At 43.4% G+C, this 23,411-nt stretch overlaps 1 protein-coding gene across 3 annotated transcripts in view; it reads left to right on the forward strand.

Annotated features, from left to right (window-relative positions):
- The window catches only part of CNNM1 (cyclin and CBS domain divalent metal cation transport mediator 1), a 65,943-nt gene extending 42,558 nt beyond the window's left edge, over positions 1 to 23,385 (forward strand). For 2 of the 3 annotated variants that reach the window (XM_082408069.1, XM_082408070.1), the window contains 5 exons: positions 1,066 to 1,229; positions 8,045 to 8,228; positions 8,382 to 8,531; positions 9,222 to 9,323; positions 10,364 to 23,385. In XM_082408069.1, coding sequence (XP_082264195.1) covers positions 1,066 to 1,229; positions 8,045 to 8,228; positions 8,382 to 8,531; positions 9,222 to 9,323; positions 10,364 to 10,443 — 680 coding nt within the window. In that variant the 3' untranslated portion in view covers positions 10,444 to 23,385. The remainder of the gene's footprint in view (positions 1 to 1,065; positions 1,230 to 8,044; positions 8,229 to 8,381; positions 8,532 to 9,221; positions 9,324 to 10,363) is intronic. The other variant, XR_014249211.1, reaches the window with a different exon arrangement.
- The last annotated feature ends 26 nt before the right edge of the window (positions 23,386 to 23,411 follow it).

Raw genomic sequence — 23,411 nt, forward strand, 5'->3', positions numbered from 1 at the left:
TGTGGTCTTAATTGAACTTTCCCAAGAAGTGGTTCTTGAAAATGGAAAAAGAAGTCGGCTCTGAACATTTAAGAGGCCTTTGACAGAAGGCCTGGAGGGTTATTCCAGCCTCTGGCCTTTGAGCCTAGAAAGAGCCCTGCCCTAGACCCACCCTTTAGGGGACCTCACTTTGGCCCTCCTCAGCTCCACACCTCTCTGTGGGGTGAGTAGTTCACAGAGCCAAAGGGATGTACCACCCAGAGCTGTGTTCTTCCTTCTAGACCACGTTTCAGGTATGGGAATCCTGAATTCCCCACCCAAACAGCTCTGGGAGACCGGGCCAGGAAGCCCTAGGGCAGAGCTGGTTCTCCCCATACAGCCCATTTTCCAGCACAAAACTCTTCAGGAGCCTGATCCGGCCTGCTAGGTTTTTAAGAAGTTATATTTGCCAAAGACAAGGATAGAACATATTTTAACAGTTTATTGATGTGATTTAAATATCTATCCACATGGTTTATGGGCCTCCGCTTGTCCCCGGCCCTGCCAGTGTTGGGGCCTGCGTCATCCCCTCTGAAATGCCTCACCACGGTGAGGGCTGCTTACCTGTGCTGTGACAGGTGGTTTTTAGGGCAAACCTAAGGCCTCAGCCTTTCTAAAGGAAGGTTTGTGAATGGAGTTTATATAAAAGAACTCACCCCAGTAGAGGGTCTCATGGTCTGGGGTAGCAACCCACACTCACAGAAGGGTCCTCATCTCCTGCACATACCCCAGAACCGAGAAGGGCACCGGCCCACCCAGCTTCTCGCTGGTGGAGGCCGTGGGGAGCAGGAGGAGCCTGGGCTGAGTGGAGCCGTGAGGCCTTCGGTATTTGCTCCTCGTGAATGGAACAGCCAGGCGTTTTCCTGGGCTCTGATGGGAGGGGAGAGGGCCCGGTCCGCCGCCCGGTGTTGCCATCACCTAAACGTACTGCGAGACCTAGGTAAACGACACCACTTTCTCTCTCTCCCTCTTTCTGTGCCCCTCTCCTTCCTCCCCACCCCTCCCTCCTTGCCTTTTTCTCCCTCTCCTCTCTCTCACCCTCTGCAGTAAACCGGTCCCCTTCCCGCTGCAGCGGGTTGAACCGCTCCGAGTCTCCGAGCCGTGAGCGCAGCGACTTTGGGGGAAGCAACACCCAGCTGTGCAGTAGCAGCAACAACCTCTACACACCCGACTACTCAGTCCACATCCTCAGCGACGTGCAGTTTGTGAAGGTAGCTCCGCAGGGAGGGCTGTCCCCTCACTCCCAGCCAGCAGCATCCTGTTGCCCCTGTTCCAAGAGAATGCTGCGTGGCACTTGCTCCCTGGCTTTCTAAAGGCCCTGGTTTCGGTTAGCTTTATTCTGTTCATTATTTGTCACCGTTATTGTTCCTTTGTTCGTTTGAACCATGATTGTTCGTTAAGATCTCCTGATCCCCATTTTTCATTGTGGAGAAACTGAGGCACGAAGCGATAGGGAATTAGCTTGCCCGAGACAAGCTGCCGGCAGAACTGTTTCCTTTGGATGCCCCGCCATTGGCACCAGGTTGATTTTGTTTATTCAAGATAAATTTGCAGGTGATTAATAAACCAAGGGTATAGAAGAAACCATGCTATGATTTTACATGTGGATAAGATTTTACGTATTACGTAATATTTAAAGTCTAAAACACAATTCAGCCTGTATGTTAGCTGAAAATATTTTGTTGTTGAAAATATTATTATACCCCCTTGCTGTCACTGAGCTATTTGAAGAGAGCCGCTTTGCAAGTGCAGTAGAGAGAGGCAGCAGTGCTTGTCGCCTTGTAATTAAGGAGGAGAGCTGTTTCTTCATACCCCTCATTGAGATTGGTAGTGGACAGAAACATTCTAAGATTCCCTCCTTTCTCTTGCTTTGATAGGTTTTATTTTGTTTGTTTTGTTTGCTAGCATTCCACAAACCATTACACACTTGGCCTGAGATCAGAAGGGAACCCATTTACCCGAGTCCAACTAAACACCCAACGCACTCACTTGGTAACAGTCATCCCAGTTGCAGGCTGGGTGAGAGGTGTATGGAAATCACAAAGGTGGGAGGAGGTCCTTTCCTTCTGTTCAGAACACTGACCCTGATTATTTGAGGGTGGTGTGTGCTGGCTGGCTTTCTATGTTCCAGAACTCTGCAAACACCCTGAACTAAAACTCAAGAGCGCTGAGAAAAGTAACCGTGGAGAAGAGGGGTCACTCCTGGGGGGTGGGCTGGGACAATGACTGTTGGTGGGGTGCTGTGTGCCATGCACTTTAAGTCCTTGAACGAATTTCCCACTGAGTCCTACAGCCACCTTAACAGGTATGTACTGTGTCATCCCCACTTTATAGACGACGTGGGAGCTTGAGGAGTATAAGGTCACGTGGCTGGGACGTGGCAGAGCCAAACTTCAGATTGAGTCTCTGTCTCCAGAGTCCAAGCCTTCGAGTCCTTGGGCTTTGGGGAGAGTTTAGTGAAATCGGAGCTGACAGAGCCCGGGAGAAGTGCTTTAGGCACTAACCCAACAACACGCACGGTGTGTATGACTGTGGACACTTAACTAGTCTATTGTGACAGTGAGAATGAACCTCAGAAAACCGCAGCCCACGATTCTCCTCCCTCTTGCTTCCAGCCCTGAAGCCCTCTCATTGCAGACCTTCCTCAGAAGTGGAGGTAGGAAAAAATGGGAGAAGAGAAATTCTGCTATACTAACTCTTAGTGGTTTGTAGTACTGGGCACACGGTTTGTGGGAAAAGAAACTGAATGTCGCTATATGAGTCAGTGGTTCAACAGATATTTACTGACTACCTGCTCGTGCTTGGCACTGTATAGGCATCAGCGAGATACCATGGTGAACAAGACGGCAAGCTCCTACCTTTCTAGAGCTTCCATGCTCATAGGGGGAGAAAGATGATAAACAAGTAACTACATAAATAACCTAGGTAATTTAGGGGAGTGATGAAGGCTATGAAGGAAATAAACTGGATCATGGGATAAACAGTGATTGGGCAGAGTTGGCAAGGAGGCTGCTTTAGAAATGGTTATCAGAGCAGGCTGAGAGAGCAAGTCTCTTTTGTTGAGACCTGGAAGGGGATGTGGAGAGAATGTTCAAGATAGAAACAACAGAGGCAGGAAAGAGCTTGGTGGTCCGAGGAGGATCTTTGTTCTGGCGCATTATGCGCAAAGACGAGGCCAATGTGAGTTGGGAATGGAGCGCTGGCAGCAGTGTTGCCTGGAATCTTCAGGCCAGAGTATGGTGTCTGGATTCTGTTTTAAGTGCATTGGGAATTTTTGTTAAGTTTGTTTCTCAGGTCTTTCCATTTGTCTTAGTCTATTTGGGCTGCTATAACAATTACCATCAACTGGGTGGCTTAAACCACAAACATTTATTTCTCACAGTTCTGGAGGCTGGATCTCCAAGTTCAAGGTGCTGGCAGATCCAGGTGGTTTCTGGTCTAGTGAGAGCCCACTTCTTGGTTTGAAAATGGCTGTCTTCTCTTTGTATCCTCATATGGCGGGGAGGAGAGAGAGAGGAAGAAGGCTCTCTTCTTATAAGGACACTAATCCCATTCGTGAAGTCTCCCCCTCCTCATGACCTAATTACCCCCACCTCCTAATGCTATCACCTTGGGGGTTAGCATTTCAGCATATGAATTTTGGAGGGGACACAAACATTCAGTCCATAACACCATTTATATCTTAAGTTGAGAAAATCCATATGAGGCTTTGGGGAGAAAAGTGAATGAGATTTTGAGGAGTGGTGTTTAATGAGCAACTGTGATGAGCCCAGGGTTTTTTGAAACACCTCTGGGAGTGCATAGATTGGAGAGCACTTTCAGGAGATGGATCTGGCAACTCCTCAAAGAGGAATGTGTTAGGATGAATACCTAACACTAAGATTGTAAGGATTTTCCTAAAACTTACAGTTGATCTCATATATCCACCCCTAAAACATAAGGAAAGAGAACATTCTATAAATAACAAGGAGCATAAAAGGCAAGTCTCTTTCCTGACATGAGCCAGTGAGGTGTTGAGAACTCCCAATCTGAGGTCAATTCTCAGGTGCACGTGTCGTCCTTTTTCTCAGGCCAGAGGACCTTGCTGTGACTAGGGCAGCCGAGCATCACAGCACATGGTCCGTTTTTCTACCTAGATATTTTGAAATTGAGAAAACTACATGTCAAAAGTAGAGGTTGAGGGGAGGACAGAAACAGTTAAAGCATAATTCAGAAACCTCTTTCAACTTTCAACTGGCTCTAGTCTCTTAAAAACTTCAGTTGCAATGGGTTGTTCTACAGAAGGGGACGTTGTGAGTTCAAGCTCTTGTTTAACACAAGGGTTTGATTTTCTCTTTTGTTTTTTAATGTAAGTTATCAATAAGATGATACAGTCAACTGACGCTGAGATTTTTTTTCCTCCTGACTGAATGGACTTTTAGGGCCATGTTCAGGCTGCTCTTTTACTCACCTCCTCAAACCCATCTTTTTTTAACATGAAGAGAGTTTTTGAGGAAGCTCAAGGGGTGATTTCACTGGCCAAAGCCCCTGTGACTGTCTGCAAGGGCTTTTCCTGTCCAACAGACTAAGTTCTAGAACTGTTCATTAAGTCCAGGTGTAATTTGAGTTCAAGATAAAATTAGAAAGAAAGGTGTATCCAGCGAGTATCTGGGAAAGGTATTAAAGCCATGATTAATAGTAGTTAATAAGTTATGAAGGTACCAAAGAATCCTTATGAATTTTTAAAATGTATTCTGTAAGTATCATTTTTAAATTAAGAATATTTGGCAGATGTCGTATAGACTGAATTGTGTAACCGTGGCCAAGATGCCCCATCACCACCTGGTGGCAGAATCTCTAAATTGCAGAATCGTGTTTTGAGGGATGAATAAACTACCTGAAAGTTGAAAATGTAAACAGAACATCATAAAATGATTGGAAACATCACAGTGGCTGAAAGGTTAACTTCTGGACACATTGACTGCTAAGTCAAAATGTCCCAAAGGCTACCCTTAACTCCTATTAGTTTCAAGATAAACAGGTCTCCATTTCCTATGTAATTTAGAGGATGCTTGAGTTCTTAACTGGCCAGAGTATAAGGCAACTTTAACTCAAGCTATTGTTAAGAAATGGTTGTAGCTACAGTAATGAAAAAAGAGTGAGAACATATTGTCTTTTGAACAGTGGTTAGATTCCCTCAATGCCAATCAGTAAGTATTTGTTGAGCATTAAGGCTGGTTCTAGGCACCATGACCAATACTCAAGAAATACAGTTGGGGAGAAGAAACATAAGTCAAATGACAGTAAGCAATGCAGGGTAGTATCTAATTGATTACAAAATCATATGGCACTTTATTTTAAGCACTAATTTGGCTGGAGAATGTACTGGACCTTTAAGAATTAGGAAAGAATAAGAGGAGAGTGAAGGCCATGCCAAGAGCGAGGAGCAGGGAACACTGATAAATAGGGGTATGGAAGGCAAGTGAACATGGCGCATTCAAGGAATGTGAAAGAGGAGCTGAGCTGGACCAGTGGTTCTGACTGGCAAGCAGTGGGACACTATGGCCATGCAAGGCTGTTATTATCAAAACTGGGCAGAGCCGTTTAGTTGATCTACTGGACCGTCACTGACTGATACAGTAGCCAGTTGCCACATGTGACTGTTGAGCGCATGAAATGTGGCTCATCCAAATTGATGTTTGGTAAAATGTAAAATAATGGTTTGGCCAAAAAGTTCATTCGTTTAGTGAAAACGTTGTTCAATAAAGTTCTTCGTGATAATGAAAAATGTGTCTTTTAGTCGCACTTAAAACCAAACAAACTTTTTGGCCAACCCAATACATATTGAATTCCAAAGACTTGGTACAAAGATGAATGTAAGATTCCTTATTAATTATTTTATATTGGTGACATGTTGAAGTGAAGTTATTTTGGATACATTGGGTCAAATGAAATATATGTATTATTAAAATTAATTTCACATGTTTGTTTTTACCTTTTAAAAATGTGACAACTAGAGAATTGTAATTTACCTATGTGACTCACATTATTTTTCTCTTGGACAGTACTGTAGTACGTAGAAAAGGCTTCATAGGTGAACAAGGGGAGGGAACTGACAAAAAGTGATGCTTGAATCTAGAAGTGCAGCTGGGGAGATTCCCTGAATACATTTCCAGAGAGGTGCCTTCTCAAATTTCTTTTAAGGTGACACATTGACATGGTATTTGTGATATTTTTTTTAGCTTAAAAAGAGGAAGCAGTGTGAAAGCAAGGCTGTGAGATGCCTAGAGCAGGTAACCAATGGGCAGTGCCTTTATCTTGAATAGGCAGTGTGTTTCACACCATATTTTCTAGGCGAAGGGTCTTCTTTAACTAAACTGGAAGCCAAATCTAAACTAACTAGTTAAAAGAACCCAAACAATAATATCAAGTGCTTTGTTGGGCTTATGAAGTGTCATTTAGGAAATTTTCCTGTTCAAGCCAGGAGAACCTGCAAGACTCCAAAGAAAGCTTCACCTTTAGCAACCCGTGGGCACATTAGAAAATTGAGTTTTGATGATAATCTTGGCTCAGACCATATGCCAGCTTCTCTTCAGTCATCTGATGCCTATGGACCCCCCCAAAACACAGCAGTTTTGGGGGGACCTCTCCTAAAGTGTTGTGAAAGGCAGCCTCCATGGGCATGTGAAAGGCAGCCTAATGCAGCCAGGTGTGTTTGCAGTGTACAGAGCTGAGCTCAGATGATTTCCCCTGGAGAGCAAGAGCAAAGGCCCTTTAAAGTGAAATGCCCAGATTGCAAGGGGCGCCATTATCAGACCCTGGGGTTTCCCCTCTGAGAACTTGGAGTTCCACATTCCCACTTCATCTTCCATCTTCCTGGCCCCAAAGAATGAATAGCACTTTCCCAGGCAGAACACACATCACATGGCTGGGACTCTGAAATCTTGCTAACTGTCAGACCTTGGGCAAGTCCCCCATCTTTCTGGACCTCATTTTCTTATTTGTAAAATGGGTATCACGAGACCTCTCATGCCTACCCCATGCAGTCATGTGACCAAAGGAGATAACACATTCCTAAGTGCTCTGTGAGCCATAATGCACTGTATCCTCATATCCCAACATCTGTCTGCAAAAGCAAGCTCTCCTGGGTAACATTAGCACTAGAGCTTTCACCAGTGTCTGAAAATCTAATCATCAGTTCCGTCTCTTTCGGATATTTGTAGAACTTTCAGTAATATATAGGGTTTCCAAAAATAAAGAAATAACCCAACGATGTTTTAAATAAAAAAATTGAAAAGAAATTGCAAACCAATTTCATGAAAACGCTATCAGGAATGAGTTTGTTACTGCAAGTAAATAAATTTATTTGTGAGCTTCCTGGTCATAAAAGGAAAAAGGAGAAACCTAGTGGATATTTGAGTTCTCATCCAATATAAGAAAGTATATAATTCATCTAGAGAAAGGAGCTTATTCCTGGCACTAATTTCATGAAGGATTTATCAGATGGATTCCTATATGACTATGGAAGGCATCAGAAAAAAATAATAGTAATAAATTGGCTTCATCGGTGGTTTTGCCAGAGTTTATGTTCTTCATTTGGAGGTTTCGTATTTCAGCCCTTGACACAAGCTGGGGGTCTTGCTCTTGCCGAGTCCCCACTGACTGCCCGTTAGGAAGAGGGTCCTTGGCAACAGTATAAGCCTGTGTTTTAAACCTCTCAGTGGGCAACCACCCTGCTAACTGAAGATGCCCTCCATCCTCTCCTGGGTCTCAGGAGAAGGCTTGGCTCCACCAGGTGCAAGAGTCCAGAGCCAATAAAAATGAACAGAGGGAACTCCGGTGGCAAACAAGCAAAAGGGTCCCCTAATTGTCCCTTAACTGCTGGGCTGCTACAACTTGGGTAAGGCCCCCAGATCATGGATCCCGGGCCACCAAGGCCGGGGGTTCCCAAGCACCTTAGTGGGGCTGCTTCTGAGCTCAGGGAGGCAGACTACATCCAGGGAGGGCTCTGCCCAGCTCCTCCAGAGCTCCCGCCCCTTCCTTCCAGATCACGCGGCAGCAGTACCAGAATGCGCTCACCGCCTGCCACATGGACAGCACACCCCAGTCCCCCGACATGGAGGCCTTCACTGACGGGGACTGCACCAAGGCCCCCATGACCCGGGGCACACCCCAGACCCCCAAGGATGACCCTGCCGTCACCCTCCTGAGCAACAGGAACAGCCTGCCGTGTAAGTCAGTTGGGAGGATGCTGGGCCGGGCTACCGTGGGGTAGGGACGGCCCTGCCTTCCTCCTCAGCCCTGCCCGGAGCTGCCATCTTGTCCTCATGGGGCCCCAAGTCTTCTACAAAGCAGGGAGGTGACGCACGCACTGTCCTCCCCAGGCAGCCGTTCAGATGGGCTGAGAAGCCCTGGTGAGGTCATGTACCTGAGGATGGAGGAGATGGCCTTCACCCAGGAGGAGATGACAGACTTCGAGGAGCAGAGCACACAGCAACTCTCACTGTCTCCTGCAGCTGTTCCCATGAGAGCAGGTCAGGGAGGGAAACTGGGCCCTGCAGCAACAAGTGGGGGTGGGTGTCAAGGGCACCAGGTGCTGGGATGGCCCAGGGTGAGCCATGTGAGGGAAGTCTGGGACCCCTGTCCCCATGTAAAACTTCCCACCTCCTTATCCCACCAGGGATAGGGAAACTAAGGCTTACTGTGCACCTACCATGCGTCAGACCCATCTTAATCCATTCTCCTAGGAAAACAGTGTGTAGGACACTGTTAGCTAGGTTTCCACCTGGATTCAGATCCTGGCTTCTCCACTTAGGAGCTCTGCAAGTTTAGGCAAGTTACTTTAACCTAAGACTAGGTTTCCTTATCTTAATAGATATATTTCCTTATATTAGTAGATATAAATCACAGTGGCTAGCTCATGAAGTAGCTTTGAGCATAAATGAGATAACGTTTACAGGAGGGCACATCATAGTACTTGGTACCATGCTCCCTAAATGTTAGGTATCAATAGTTATTATTAGGCCTAATTTACAGATTAGGAAACTGAGGTCAGCCATCACTCTTACTGACAAGGCTCGTCCCTTCCTTTGGGCCCCAGAATCTAGCTAGTAAGCTGGTTTTGAACTTTCACTTGCTGAGGAACATCAACCAAAACACCCTACCTGGATCCCTGGGTGTGTAGGTAGAAAGGCTTGTGTTCTTTCTTCTTTCCTTTCTCTCAGCATCAGATAGTGAAAGTTGTCATATCAACCTGGACACAGAGACCAGCCGCTGCAGCAGCAGCTTTGAGGAAACCATGGGCCAGAAGTTGCTGAGAACCTTGAGTGAGTAGCTCTTCACCCAGATGAAAACGGCCCACCAGCTGGTTAGTACAAAAAACATGTTAGGATCTTATTCCTGGAGGAGGAACCATTGACTTCTGTTGGGAACCCTAATGAGGTACAATTGTGGAAACCCATAATAGGGCTCAGGCGGTACTGCACCTTTGATACTTTGGGGAACTGTCCCACTTAGTTGGTGGTCGTCTAGGACAGGAGTCTGCAAACCATGGCCACAGATCAAATCCTGACCTCCCTCCCCTGCCCATTCCTGTAAAAAATAAAGACTTACTGGATCATAGAACCCCCTTGTTATTGATGGCCACAATGGCAGAGTTGAGTAGTTGCAACAGGGACCAAATGGCCTGCAAAACCTAAAATATTTACAATCTGGTCCTTTAAGGAAAGAATTGGTGTTTGGGACACTCAATAAAAAGGAAAGCAATATCCTCCATGGAAGGAAGTCCATGGCAGAGAGAACAAGGTGAAAAATACTCCTTCCTAAAAACAATGGAGCTGGGAACAGAGTGCCCTTCCATCCTTGAGGGCAGTTATATAATTACCCCCACGTACCCCAGTGCAGAAGGGAGGTTGCCTCTGATCTAGAGAATGTAGGTCCCTGGGGGGCGGGGGGGGGGGTGCTCCCAACTACACCCACCACCCCTGGCTCAGGGACATCAAAGTCTGTGAGACCAGTCCTCTCTCAGAGGGTGTCTGGCAGTCATTTGAGCTGGGGATGGGGAGGCGTGATCCTGAGGCATTATGTGGGCTTCGCTCAGTCTCCTCCAGGAAATCTCCATTCCATTGGCACTAGCCTGGGTGTGCAGCTTTTTGGAGATGTCATCTCAGGTGGAAGGTGCATCCTAATCCTTCAAGATGTAAATATGCTGATGTCAGCACCAGGAGACAATGCAGGTTACTTCTGACAAACTATCAAGGGCTTTGTCTCCATTCCTGCTTCTATTTTGAAGAAAGCTTAGACCACCGAGAGAGTGTCAGTGTCCTCCCAGTCTTGAAGATTGATCCTTACAAGCTGTGTTTTTCAGGTGGTCGAAAAAGGAAGAGGTCACCAGATGGAGAGAGAACCTCTGAGGAGAACTCCAACTTAACCCCTCTCATCACATGACAGGGCAGTCAGCGTTCGCTGGGTGCGTGAGATTCCAGAGCTTTGGGGAGAACCCGTCCTCCCATCATCTGCTTCTCCCCAAGGCCTCCCACAGGTGACAGAGCGTTCCGCTTTCCTTACCACCTCTTCACCCCTAGCTGTCAGTTTGGCAGATTTTCCCTCGTTCCTCCAGTTTGACTCAGAGCCTTGCGGTAGCCATAACGGAAGGAGGTGCCTCAGTGGAACATGCTAGAAATGGTCTTATCCACAGCACAGTCTGGGACTGGAGAAGAAATGACCCCAGGCTGACAGTGCCACTCGAGGATCCCTGGTGCCCTTTTTTGTTCTTTGGTGTCCCCTGGCACCATATTTCATACTTAGCTTAGGTCAAAAGGTGCCACTGGCAGACGGGCACAAAGGAGGCTGGAGCAGCAGATAGGAAGATTAGTTCAGGAGATGCACCAAGAATTCCTCCAGAACTTTAGAGCAGCGGGACAGTCACGTTGGCATGTGAAGTTACAGGACAGAAAACTGTCAGTGACCAGTTTCCTGTTAGATAAGGGTTCCAGCAGCCTGGGAGGTGTGTCTCAGCTGGAATGGAAAGAATGTGAGATGGAACCTCAAGTCACTGTATTTCCCAGGGACACATCTGTTTTGGCTCCTGATCAGTACTCATCAATCCAACAATAAATCTGCTCTGGAAGAGGAGGAGCAGGGAGCAGAGAACCCCACTTGGGAGCCAGAGATGGAACTTCAGGTTTTAAGTTCAAAAAATATATATATGTGGAAAGTTTTTAGCCATGACAAACCAAAGAGTGCCCAGGTCGGCCAAGAAGGATGCAAGCTCTCATGGAACTTCAGTGTATATTACACTGGAACACTGAAGAATCACTCTTCTTTTTTCATCCATTCCCCCCACCCCCACCCATTACTCCACTCCAGCAAGTCAGCTGAGTGTACTTTATTCTAAGAACGTACTGATCTTAGATCTCTGGTTTTTCACCTGATGTTGGGGCAGGTGCAATTCCAAGCATCACCACCAGATGGCAGGATGACTGCACAGACCTACTTGAAGAATAAACTCGTTCTGATCCGGAACCACAGAGCCAGCCTTAGGGAAAATGTGGAAGTAAGTGAAGGTTGTCTTTGGGACACCTGCCCCCCTTTCTGATGTATATCCCACCCCTAGATCAGGGATCCAGTGATCCAGTGCTACCTGCTGATCTCCAAACCATTCCCTAACTTTTCTCTGGGGTATACCATTCAGGCTTCCCTTCCCTTCCTCCAAAACCATTACCCTCACCTCCCCCCACCCATTCAATCAATAATCACATGGGGAGCGGGGAGGCTGATAATTCCTCTGGGTCATTTGCATCTCAAAAGAAAATACTTACCCAGAGGAACCTTTAACTCAGGGGGTCCTTAACTTGGGGTCCATTGCTCCTGGGGGTCCATTGTTGGACTTCAGAGGGTCTATGAAACCCCTGACTCTGTCAGAATTTAGTGTTTGCGTTCTTATGTGTGTTTTCCAGAGGGCTAAAGCTTTCATACGATTTTCAAAGGTCTCAGACCCACAAAGTGTTAAAACCCACTATTTTAACTAGTGGAACTTTCAGCCCAGAGTTTCTGCAGTGCAGAGTGAAGTGAATACTTGGTAGTTTGAGACAGATTTTTAGTTGTAAATGGTCTTCTCAAGTGTCCATCAAATCGATAGGGAAAGCTGGCACCCACCACGTGGAAGTCGTCAGAAACCCTTGACGCACCCTGTGGTACTGTACAGCCTACAGCCCACGTAACTTGGTCCCCCTGCCCCACCAAACCAGAGCAGGTGTTGCCAACAGGAGGAGCACAGCATGTGGAAGTAGACTTTCCAGCTGGAGATGCCTTTTTCAGCAATGTATTATTGACTTCACACCCCTTGCCTGGCTCTGCCTGAGGCTCAGCAGTGCATGACTTCTTGTAGATAACTCACAGCTACCACCCACCCCCAACACCTACTCTTGCCTCGTAGAAATAGGCAAAGTGTCAGCCCTTGGTGCTGGGTGCTCCGACCCAAACCAGTAAATGGTGAGTTTCAAACAAGGACTGCCATCATGCAGTCGTCTTGCCCAGCTGGCCACTGGCCCGAGGGGGCCTGCCTGGCTAGTCTTCCTTTCATTACCCCTTACTCCACTGCTGTTGCATTAATCCATCCCTTTGCAAAATCCCTAAGGAGCCTGTCACCACTCCCCTCCCTATTCCCCACCCCAACCCAAGATTTTCTTCAGATTTAAAAAAAAAAAAAAAAGAGGATTTTAAAATAAAGCATTTGTGAAGGCTCAATAAACTGTAAATAATTTTTAAGTAAAATAAAAATGCTTTTCCTGGAATGTGGCTGTTTCCCTTGCCCCGGCATCTCAGTGTTCTGACATGGTTTCATTTGAGGTGCAGGGTGGGTGGTGCACACATATAATTATCTTACCTGAGGCCCACCTGCCTAAAGAGGCACCCCTCTTGAGACCAGGTGTGAGGTTGCAGGTGAGGTTGCAGGTAAGTTTACAGAAAAGCCCTCGCGCTCTGCTTTGGGATATCAGATGGGTAAGATGTTGCAGGAACGAATGCCAGAAATGGAAAGTAAAAGCCAAATGAGAAGCCAGAGTGTGACTTCTGGACAAGGAAGAAGCACAAGGATGATAATGAGAAGGGCTGACATTTGCCAGAGCCCCGTGATATGCAAGACACTGGGCTGGGCGCCTTCTAAGTTCAAGGTCTTGGGGGCCAAACCCAGTCTAGCACTTGAGACAATGTGCTGGTCACACTGGCTTACTTCTGTAGGCCCTTTGGAGAGGAGCAAAAGTGGCCTAATTTCAGCACTTTCCAACCAAAGGCTGGGAAAAGGAATGAGGGAGCGGGCAGGGCTTATTGATTAGTTTTAAACCAAGGCAGGAGCGAGGGGACAGCCAGACCGGTGGGCACAGGTGTTGGGGTTTTTAAGGTCTTTGCAGAGGGTTGGAATCTGACACCTACTACCAAAGTCTCCAACCACCACACAGGACAATTAGCAAGTGACCTGCACCAGTACGACCCGTGATTCTTCCCAGGAGCCTCCATAGGCTGTTAAGTTCATTAACAGTAAATAAATGATACAGCTATTTTGCTGAGGGTTTTATGTGCCAGGTCTTGTGCTAAGCAGGTGTGCACTATGAACCTCAGAGGTAGGACTGGTCCACGCTTGTGAGGAAGCACTCACACCCCTAGGCTCCACAACTTCCTGGCCATGGAAGCTTGAGCAATTCACCTAACTGTTCCCAGCCTATTTCATAGACTGTAAAACAGGGACAGGCTGTGAAACTTCCTTCCCAGGGTGGTTTTGAGAAAGAAATGAGCGTGCCTGCATGTGAGAGGTGCCAAGAAGCCCTGCAGTAAAGAAACCTGTGTAACTCACTAAGCCTGGCTTTTCCCAGAATTGCTCAGAGCCCCCGCTCGTGGGGAAAAAGAACACGCTGTTGGGAATATATGTAAGAAGAGAATGAAGAAAGGCAGATTCCCATTGAGACTGGGGCTTTTATTTATTTATTTATTTTTGGCTTAGTCGGGTCTTAGTTGTGGCACATGGGCTTCTCTCTAGTTGTGGCGGGCGGGCTTAGTTGCCCCATGGCATGTGGGATCTTAGTTCCCCAACCAGGGATCAAACCCACATCCCCTGCATTAGAAGGCGGATTCTTAACCACTGGACCACCAGGGAACTCCTGAGATTGGGGCTTTTTTAAATACTAAAAACATTTGAGAACTTTGGTAGGTATACTTTGACTTAAAGAAGTGTTTTCAACCGGTTTTTCATCACCAATCCCCCCAAAAGACAAAAATTAAGTTCAAATTCTCCCCAACAAGAGAAATTAAATACCCAGAAATAAGATTTTGTCAAGTAAGATTGTGCTTTGCAGGACTACAAAACCACTTTAATATCTCGGACTTTCTTTGTCCCCATGAACCAATTTTTGCCCCCTCTCTAAGGGGTACTATCACCCTTGTTGAGAATTCATGCTTTAAAGCTGTGTTTCGGAAGAATGATAGAAGACTGACAAAATGTAGAATCATTCAACTCCAGTTTCACTTGTCTTCCCTTATGAAGGGCAAGCATCTTTAAATAGGAAGAACAAATACTGACAGAAAGAAAAATAGAATGAAAGTAATGAAGAGATGAGTGCAAGGTCATCTGTTCCCATCCGCCAGACCCAATCATGCACCTGCACATGTTCTCTGAAAGGCTGCTGGGGAGCCAGCCGGGTGGTGAAGGATCTGGAAACCATAATCTGTGCTCAAACACTGCAGAATCTTGGAAGGAGGAGTTTCACATGGAGAAGCAAAAACAAGGGATAACAACCGCTATTCTCAAATATTTGAAAGGTCATCAATTATAAGTGCCAGTAGACTTAGTGTCTGTGGTTTAAAGGAAGAGAAGAGGGGGACTGGGTGAGTAGGACAGATAGAGATCAAATTCTGGATCAAGGTAAAATATCTTTGTAATGAAAGTGCTCCATCAGTAGAATGGGATGTTTCACCAAGCATTGAAAGAACCCAGCCCACAGAGGGCAGACAACAGAAGCAACAAGAACTACAATTCTGCAGCCAGTGGAAGGAAAACCACATTCACAGAAAGACAGACAAAATGAAAAGGCAGAGGACTTTGTACCAGATGGAGGAACAATATAAAACCCCAGAAAAACAATTAAATGAAGTGGAGATAGGCAACCTCCCAGGAAAAGAATTCAGAATAATGATAGTGAAGATGATCCAGGACCTCGGAAAAAGAATGGAGGCAAAGATCGAGAAGATGCAAGAAATGTTTAACAAAGACTTAGAAGAATTAAAGAACAAACACCTAGAAGAATTAAAGAAAAAACAAACAGAGATGAACAATACAATAACTGAAATGAAAAATACACTGGAAGGAATCAATAGCAGAATAACTGAAGCAGAAGAATGGGTAAGTGACCTGGAAGACAGAATGGTGGAATTCACTGCTGCAGAACAGAAAAAAGAAAAAAGAATGAAAAGAAATGAAGACAGCTTAAGAGACCTTTGGGACAACATTAAACACAACAACATTTGCATTATAGGGGTCCCAGAAGGAGAAGAGACAGAGAAAGGACCCAAGAAAATATTTGAAGAGATTATAGTCGAAAACTTCTCTAACATGGGAAAGGAAATAGCCACCCAAGTCCAGGAAGCACAGAGAGTCCCAGGCAGGATAAACCCAAGTAGAAACACGCCGAGACACATAGTAATCAAACTGACAAAAATTAAAGACAAAGAAAAAGTATTGAAAGCAACACGGGAAAAATGACAAATAACATACAAGGGAACTCCCATAAGGTTAACAGCTGATTTCTCAGCAGAAACTCTACAAGCCAGAAGGGAGTGGCATGATATATTTAAAGTAATGAAAGGGAATAACCTACAACCAAGATTACTCTACCCAGCAAGGATCTCATTCAGATTCAATGGAGAAATCAAAAGCTTTACAGACAAGCAAAAGCTAAGAGAATTCAGCACCTCCAAACCAGCTCTACAACAAATGCTAAAGGAACTTCTCTAACTGGGAAAAACAAGAGAAGAAAAGGACCTACAAAAACAAACCCAAAACAATTAAGAAAATGGTAATAGGAACATACATATCGATAATTACCGTAAATGTGAATGGATTAAATGCTCCAACCAAAAGACTCAGGCTTCTGAATGGATACAAAAACAAGACCCATATATATGCTGTCTACAAGAGACCCACTTCAGACCTAGCGACACATACAAACTGAAAGTGAGGGGATGGAAAAAGATATTCCATGCAAATGGAAATCAAAAAAAGCTGGAGTAACAATACTCATATCAGATAAAATAGACTTTAAAATAAAGAATGTTACAAGAGACAAGGAAGGACACTACATAATGATCAAGAGATCGATCCAAGAAGAAGATATAACAATTATAAATATATATGCACCCAACACAGGAGCACTTCAATACATAAGGCAACTGCTAACAGCTATAAAAGAGGAAATCGAGAGTAACACAATAATAGTGGGGGACTTTAACACCTCACTTACACCAATGGACAGATCATCCAGACAGAAAATTAATAAGAAAACACAAGCTTTAAATGACACAATAGACCAGATAGATTGAAGTGATATTTATAGGACATTCCATCCAAAAACAGCAGATTACACTTTCTTCTCAAGTGCACACGGAACATTCTCCAGGATAGATCACATCTTGGGTCACAAATCAAGCCTCGGTAAATTTAAGAAAATTGAAATCATATCAAGCATCTTTTCTGACCACAATGCTATGAGATTAGAAATCAATTACAGGGGGAAAAAAAAAGTAAAAAACACAAACACATGGAGGCTAAACAATATGTTACTAAATAACCAAGAGATCACTGAAGAAATCAAAGAGGAAATCAAAAAATACCTAGAGACAAATTACAACAAAAACACGATGAACCAAAACCTATGGGATGCAGCAAAAGCAGTTCTAAGAGGGAAGTTTATAGCAATACAAGCCTACCTCAAGAAACAAGAAAAATCTCAAATAAACAATCTAACCTTACACCTAAAGGAACTAGAGAAAGAAGAACAAACAAAACCAAAAGTTAACAGAAGGAAAGAAATCATAAAGATCAGAGCAGAAATAAATGAAATAAAAACAAAGAAAACAATAGCAAAGATCAATAAAACTAAAAGCTGGTTCTCTGAGAAGATAAACAAAATTGATAAACCCTTAGCCAGACTCATCAAGAAAAAGAGGGAGAGGACTCAAATCAATAAAATTAGAAATGAAAAAGAAGTTACAACAGACACTGCAGAAATAGAAAGCATCATAAGAGACTACAACAAGCAACCCTATGCCAATAAAATGGACAACCTGGAAAAAATGGACAAATTCTTAGAAAGGTATAACCTCCCAAGACTGAACCAGGAAGAAATAGAAAATATGAACAGACCAATCACAAGTAATGAAATTGAAACTGTGATTAAAAGTCTTCCAACAAACAAAAGTACAGGACCAGATGGCTTCACAGGTGAATTCTATCAAACATTTAGAGAAGAGCTAACACCCATCCTTCTCAAACTCTTCTGAAAAATTGCAGAGGAGGAACACTCCCATACTCATTCTATGAGGCCACCATCACCCTGATACCAAAACCAGACAAAGATACTACAAAAAAAACAAATTACAGACCAATATCACTGATGAATATAGATGCAAAAATCCTCAACTAAATACTAGCAAACAGAATCCAACAACACATTAAAAGGATCACACACCATGATCAAGTGGGATTTATTCCAGGTATGCAAGGATTCTTCAATATACGCAAATCAATCAATGTGATACACCATATTAACAAATTGAAGAAGAAAAACCATATGATCTTCTCAATACATGCAGAAAAAGCTTTTGACAAAGTTCAACACCCATTTATGATAAAAACTCTCCAGAAAGTGGGCAGAGAGGGAACCTACCTCAACATAATAAAGGCCATATACGACAAACCCACAGTAAACATCATTCTCAATGGTGAAAAACTGAAAGCATTTCCTCTAAGATCAGGAACAAGACAAGGATGTCCACTCTCACCACTATTAGTCAACGTAGTTTTGGAAGTCCTAGCCATGGCAATCAGAGAAGAAAAAGAAATAAAAGGAATACAAATTGGAAAAGAAGAAGTAAAACTGTCACTGTTTGCAGATGACATGATACTATACATAGAGAAACCTAAAGATGCCACCAGAAAACTACTAGAGCTAATCAATGAATTTGGTAAAGTTGCAGGATACAAAATTAATGCACAGAAATCTCTTACATTCCTATACACTAACAACAAAATATCAAAAAGAGAAATTAAGGAAACAATCCCATTCACCATTGCAACAAAAAGAATAAAATACCTAGGAATAAACCTACCTAAGGAGACAAAAGACCTGTATGCAGAAAACTATTAAGACACTGATGAAAGAAATCAAAGATGACACAAACAGATGGAGAGATATATCATGTTCTTGGATTGGAAGAGTCCATTGTGAAGATGACTATACTATCCAAAGCAATCTAGAGATTCAATGCAATCCCTATCAAATTACCAATGGCATTTTTTACAGAACTAGTACAAAAAATCTTAAAATTTGTATGGAGACACAAAAGACCCCAAATAGCCAAAGCAGTCTTGAGGGGAAAAAAACGGAGCTGGAGGAATCAGACTCCCTGACTTCAGAATATACTACAAAGCTACAGTAATCAAGACAATAAGGTACTGGCACATAAACAGAAATATAGATCAATGGAACAGGATAGAAAGCCCAGAAATAAACCCACACACCTATGGTCAACTCATCTATGACAAAGGCAAGGATATACAATGGAAAAAAGACAGTCTCTTCAATAAGTGGTGCTGGGAAAACTGGACAGCTACATGTAAAAGAATGAAATTAGAACACTCCCTAACACCATACACAAAAATAAACTCAAAACGGATTAAAGATCTAAATGTAAGACCGGACACTATAAAACTCTTAGAGGAAAACATAGGAAGAACACTCTTTGACATAAATCACAGCAAGATATTTTTTGATCCACCTTCTAGAGTAATGGAAATAAAAACAAAAATAAACAAGTGGAACCTAATGAAACTTAAAAGCTTTTGCAAAGCAAAGGAAACTACAAACAAGACGAAAAGACAACCCTCAGAATGGGAGAAAATATTTGCAAACAAATCAACGGACAAAGGATTCATCTCCAAAATATATAAACAGCTCATGCAGCTCAATATTAAAAAAACAACCCAATCAAAAAATAGGCAGAAGACCTAAATAGACATTTCTCCAAAGAAGACATACAGATGGCCAAGAAGCACATGAAACGATGCTCAACACCACTCATTATTAGAGAAATGCAAATCAAAACTACGAGGTATCACCTCACACCAGTTAGAATGGGCATCATCAGAAAATGTACAAACAACAAATGCTGGAGAGGGTGTGGAGAAAAGGGAACCCTCTTGCACTGTTGGTGGGAATGTAAATTGATACGGCCACTATGGAGAACAGTATGGAGGTTCCTCAAAAAACTAAAAATAGAATTACCGTATGACCCAGCAATCCCACTACTGGGCATATAACCAGAGAAAACCATAATTCAAAAAGATACATGCACCCCAATGTTCATTGCAGCACTTTTTACAATAGCCAGGTCATGGAAGCAACCTAAATGCCCATCGACAGACGAATGGATAAAGAAGATGTGGTACATATATGCAATGGAATATTACTCAGCCATAAAAAGTAGCGAAATTGGGTCATTTGTGGAGACATGGATGGATCTAGAGACTGTCATACAGAGTGAAGTAAGTCAGAAAGAGAAAAACAAATATCGTATATTAACGCATGTATGTAGAACCTAGAAAAATGGTACAGATGAACTGGTTTGCAGGGCAGAAATAGAGACACAGATGTAGAGAACAAACGTATGGACACCAAGGGGGAAAGTGGTGGGGGGGTGGGGATGGTGGTGGGATGAATTGGGAGATTGGGATTGACATATATACACTAATATGTATAAAACAGATAACTAATAAGAACCCGCTGTATAAAAAATAAATAAAATTCAAAAAAATAAATAAATGAACATATAATTTAATGTCAGCATGTAAAAGGTGCTGTGGGAAAAAAAAAAAAGAAAGAACCCAATCCCCCAACCCACCCCAGTTAAAAGTGATGAGTCAGGGACAACATAGAAGAGATTCTTGCACTGGGAGACAGGCTGGAGTTAATGATTTCTAAGACCCCGATCGTCCTTCAAGACTGTAGGATTTTATTTCTTCGGTCTTGAGGCTGGGTAAATACAGGGCTTGCAGGCCTGTGGTGTGCAGCCCAACACTGAGTGTTCCTGATTTGCTGACTTAACAAGATTTACAGGATAGTGCCATGTACCTACACTCCAGGGGTTCCAGTTTCTAAGCCTCAGAGTGGTCCCCAGGCTGAGGGGTTGGGTGCCCCCACCCCCAGCCCAGAAGCCTCCCACTTTAAGATGGCCCCATGACTCGTACTCATTTAGCTACTTTGAGCCTCAGCCTCATGTAAGGACTGGGTGTGAAGTCCCTCTGGGTTATTTGTGGTAGTTGTGAGGATTAACTAAGATAATGCCTATGAGTTCTCAGTAAACATTAGATTCCCAGATTCCAATTACTTCCCACTGCCCTCTGTTCCTTCCAGAATCCTCCATTGTGACATGAGATCTGTCCAAACAAGGCTTCCAGCCACTGTTGGTCGGATATGAGGAATGGAGAGCTCTTACCTTGCCACTAAGGAAACTTTATTTCTAGTATAACTGGATTCTTGGGGAAAGGTTTGTGGTTCTACCCTTGAAAGGCAAAGGAGCTGTTGTGCCATTTGCCAACTCAGGAACCATGAGGAGATATATGGTGTCCCATTCCTGGCAGATCCTGAAGAAGGAGTTGGTGAGGAGTGTCTTCCCTCTTCCTGAGAGGGAAGAGTGGAAGACTGAACAGTCAGGTATTTTGAGGAAGGGAGAGGCAGGTGTAGGAGGCAGCCTCGGATGAACGTGGCCACCCTGTACCTTTTGGAGTCACCAAGAGTTCCAGATTAGGCTTCAGAAAGACTGAATTCTGACAGAGAAGGCTATGTAGGCTACTCTGCCCTTGACGCTGAGCAAATCACAGGCTACACTCTGAGCCCCTGAGAACTGCTCCGTACTCACCCTTCCTGCTTTAGGAGATTCAGAGAGAATAAGGCACAGCAACAGGGTAGAGTAATAGCTTAAACTTATGGACTCTGGACCCAGACTTCTTGGGTTCAAATCCTAGCACCTATTAGTCATGTGACTAATATTAATATTAGGCAAGTTACTTGATTTACTATGCCTGTTTTCTCCTCTGCAAAGGGTGATGATAACATTAGTACCTACCACACTGATTTATCGTTGAGGATTAAGTGAACCGATACATACAAGGGCTTACAATAGTGCCTGACAATGGCAAATTGTATTCAGTAAATGTTAATTTTATTAATAAAGCCTCTCCTCATATTTCCTTTAGATACATAATTTTTAAAGAAAATATCACAGTTACAGGTTAAGCACCTCACCGTCTCACTCCCTTTCTCCTCACTGGTAACCACTTTGCTGAGATTGATGTGTACCTTTCCTACCTATATTTAAAATTTTTATTACATATGTATGTATTCAAAAGCAACTACAATATGCAGTACATTTTAAGAAACGGTATCATAAATGGCATCTCATTTCACCTTTCATCCACTCAGAATTATGTGTGAGCTTTACCCTCATTGACACACACAGCTCTGGTGCCATGTCCAGTCCTGTGACTGTACTGGATGTGGGGTGTTGATGTATCTCCTACTGATGCACACTCGTGTTTTCATCTCTTCACTGTTACACTGTGCTCTGTTCACTCCCATGGCTCTCTCCAGGTGCACATGTGAGTTTCTCTAACGTGCATACATAAAGTGCATACGATTCATTGATTGTTAAGTACACACATCCTCAGCTTTTCAAAATGTTGCCAAATTGCTCTCCAACATATTTGTACCATATTTCCCATTTCCCCAATCTAAGTGTAAAATAGTATCCTGTTACTTTCATTACATTTCCATTTTTTCTAGCAATGTTCAGAACATTTTCATTGTTTATAGTTGATTTGAGTTTTCCCTCTGAATTACCTGTTCATATCCTTTGTTCATTTTTCTACTGGGTTATCTGTATTTTTCTTTTAATTTGTAGGATTTTAAAAATTAAAATAAAAAATCCCAGATAGTAATCCTGTATAACAGTATTTCTTTATAATTCTGAATAGTAATCCTTTGTCAATTATATGCATGGCAAATATATTCTTCCAGTCTGGAAAAAAAAAAAAAAGAAGACTGTAGGATTTTATAATAACTCAAAGGCATCCTAAAAAGGGGCAGATCCTGTTAACATAACAAGAATTATTTTTCAGTATTTTAAGACACCAATTAGTAGCCCTCTTGTTTTAAGTAAGACTCAAATTCTACTAAATCAAAATTTGGAGAGTCCCTTGGACTCCCTGGAAAATGTGATCTATGTTTAAGTGGCTCTAATCGTTTCAACAGACTAAGAGGTACTCCAACTACAGTGGGAGGGACTGGGTTCTAGAATCACCCTGAGTGATGTCAACCCTTCTATGAATCCATGAAGTTCAGTTTCTTAAGTAACATATGAAGATGGCTGGCCTCTGAAGGACAAAACTGACAAAGGGCTGTGTTATGGTGAGTTCACTAAAGGGAGGCAGATTGCAGGAATACATTTTAGTTTTTTCTTTGGCAGCTGGTAAATCCCACTCTAGCATTCACTTTTTTTTTTAACATCTTTATTGGAGTATAATTGCTTTACAATGGTGTGTTAGTTTCTGCTGTATAACAAAGTGAATCAGCTATATGTATACATATATCCCCATATCCCCTCCCTCTTGCGTCTCCCTCCCACTCTCCCTATCCCACCCCTCTAGGTGGTCGCAAAGCACCGAGCTGATCTCCCTGTGCTATGTGGCTGCATCCCACTAGCTATCTATTTTACATTTGGTAGTGTATATATGTCCATGCCACTCTCTCACTTCGTCCCAGCTTACTCTTCCCCCTCCCCATGTCCTCAAGTCCATTCTCTATGTCCCAGCATTCACTTTAAATCGTGGGTTACAACCCATTAGCGGATGACAAAATCAAGTCCATGGGCCTCAATCAGCACTTTCACTTTATTACTTTAGTGAAATAGAATAGAATAGAATAGAAAGAATAGAATAGAATAGAATAGAAAATATCAGAATGCATTACACATAGCAAGGGTAAATATTGTTTTGTGAAACTTTCATGTCAGTTAAATGTGTGGGTGAGATATAAATATATTTCTTACCTTGGTCACTCTAAAGAACTCAAGCCTAGGGACAGGGACACAAC

Source organism: Balaenoptera borealis (assembly GCF_965194805.1).
Source record: "Balaenoptera borealis genome assembly, chromosome: 10".
Classification (NCBI taxonomy): domain Eukaryota; kingdom Metazoa; phylum Chordata; class Mammalia; order Artiodactyla; family Balaenopteridae; genus Balaenoptera; species Balaenoptera borealis.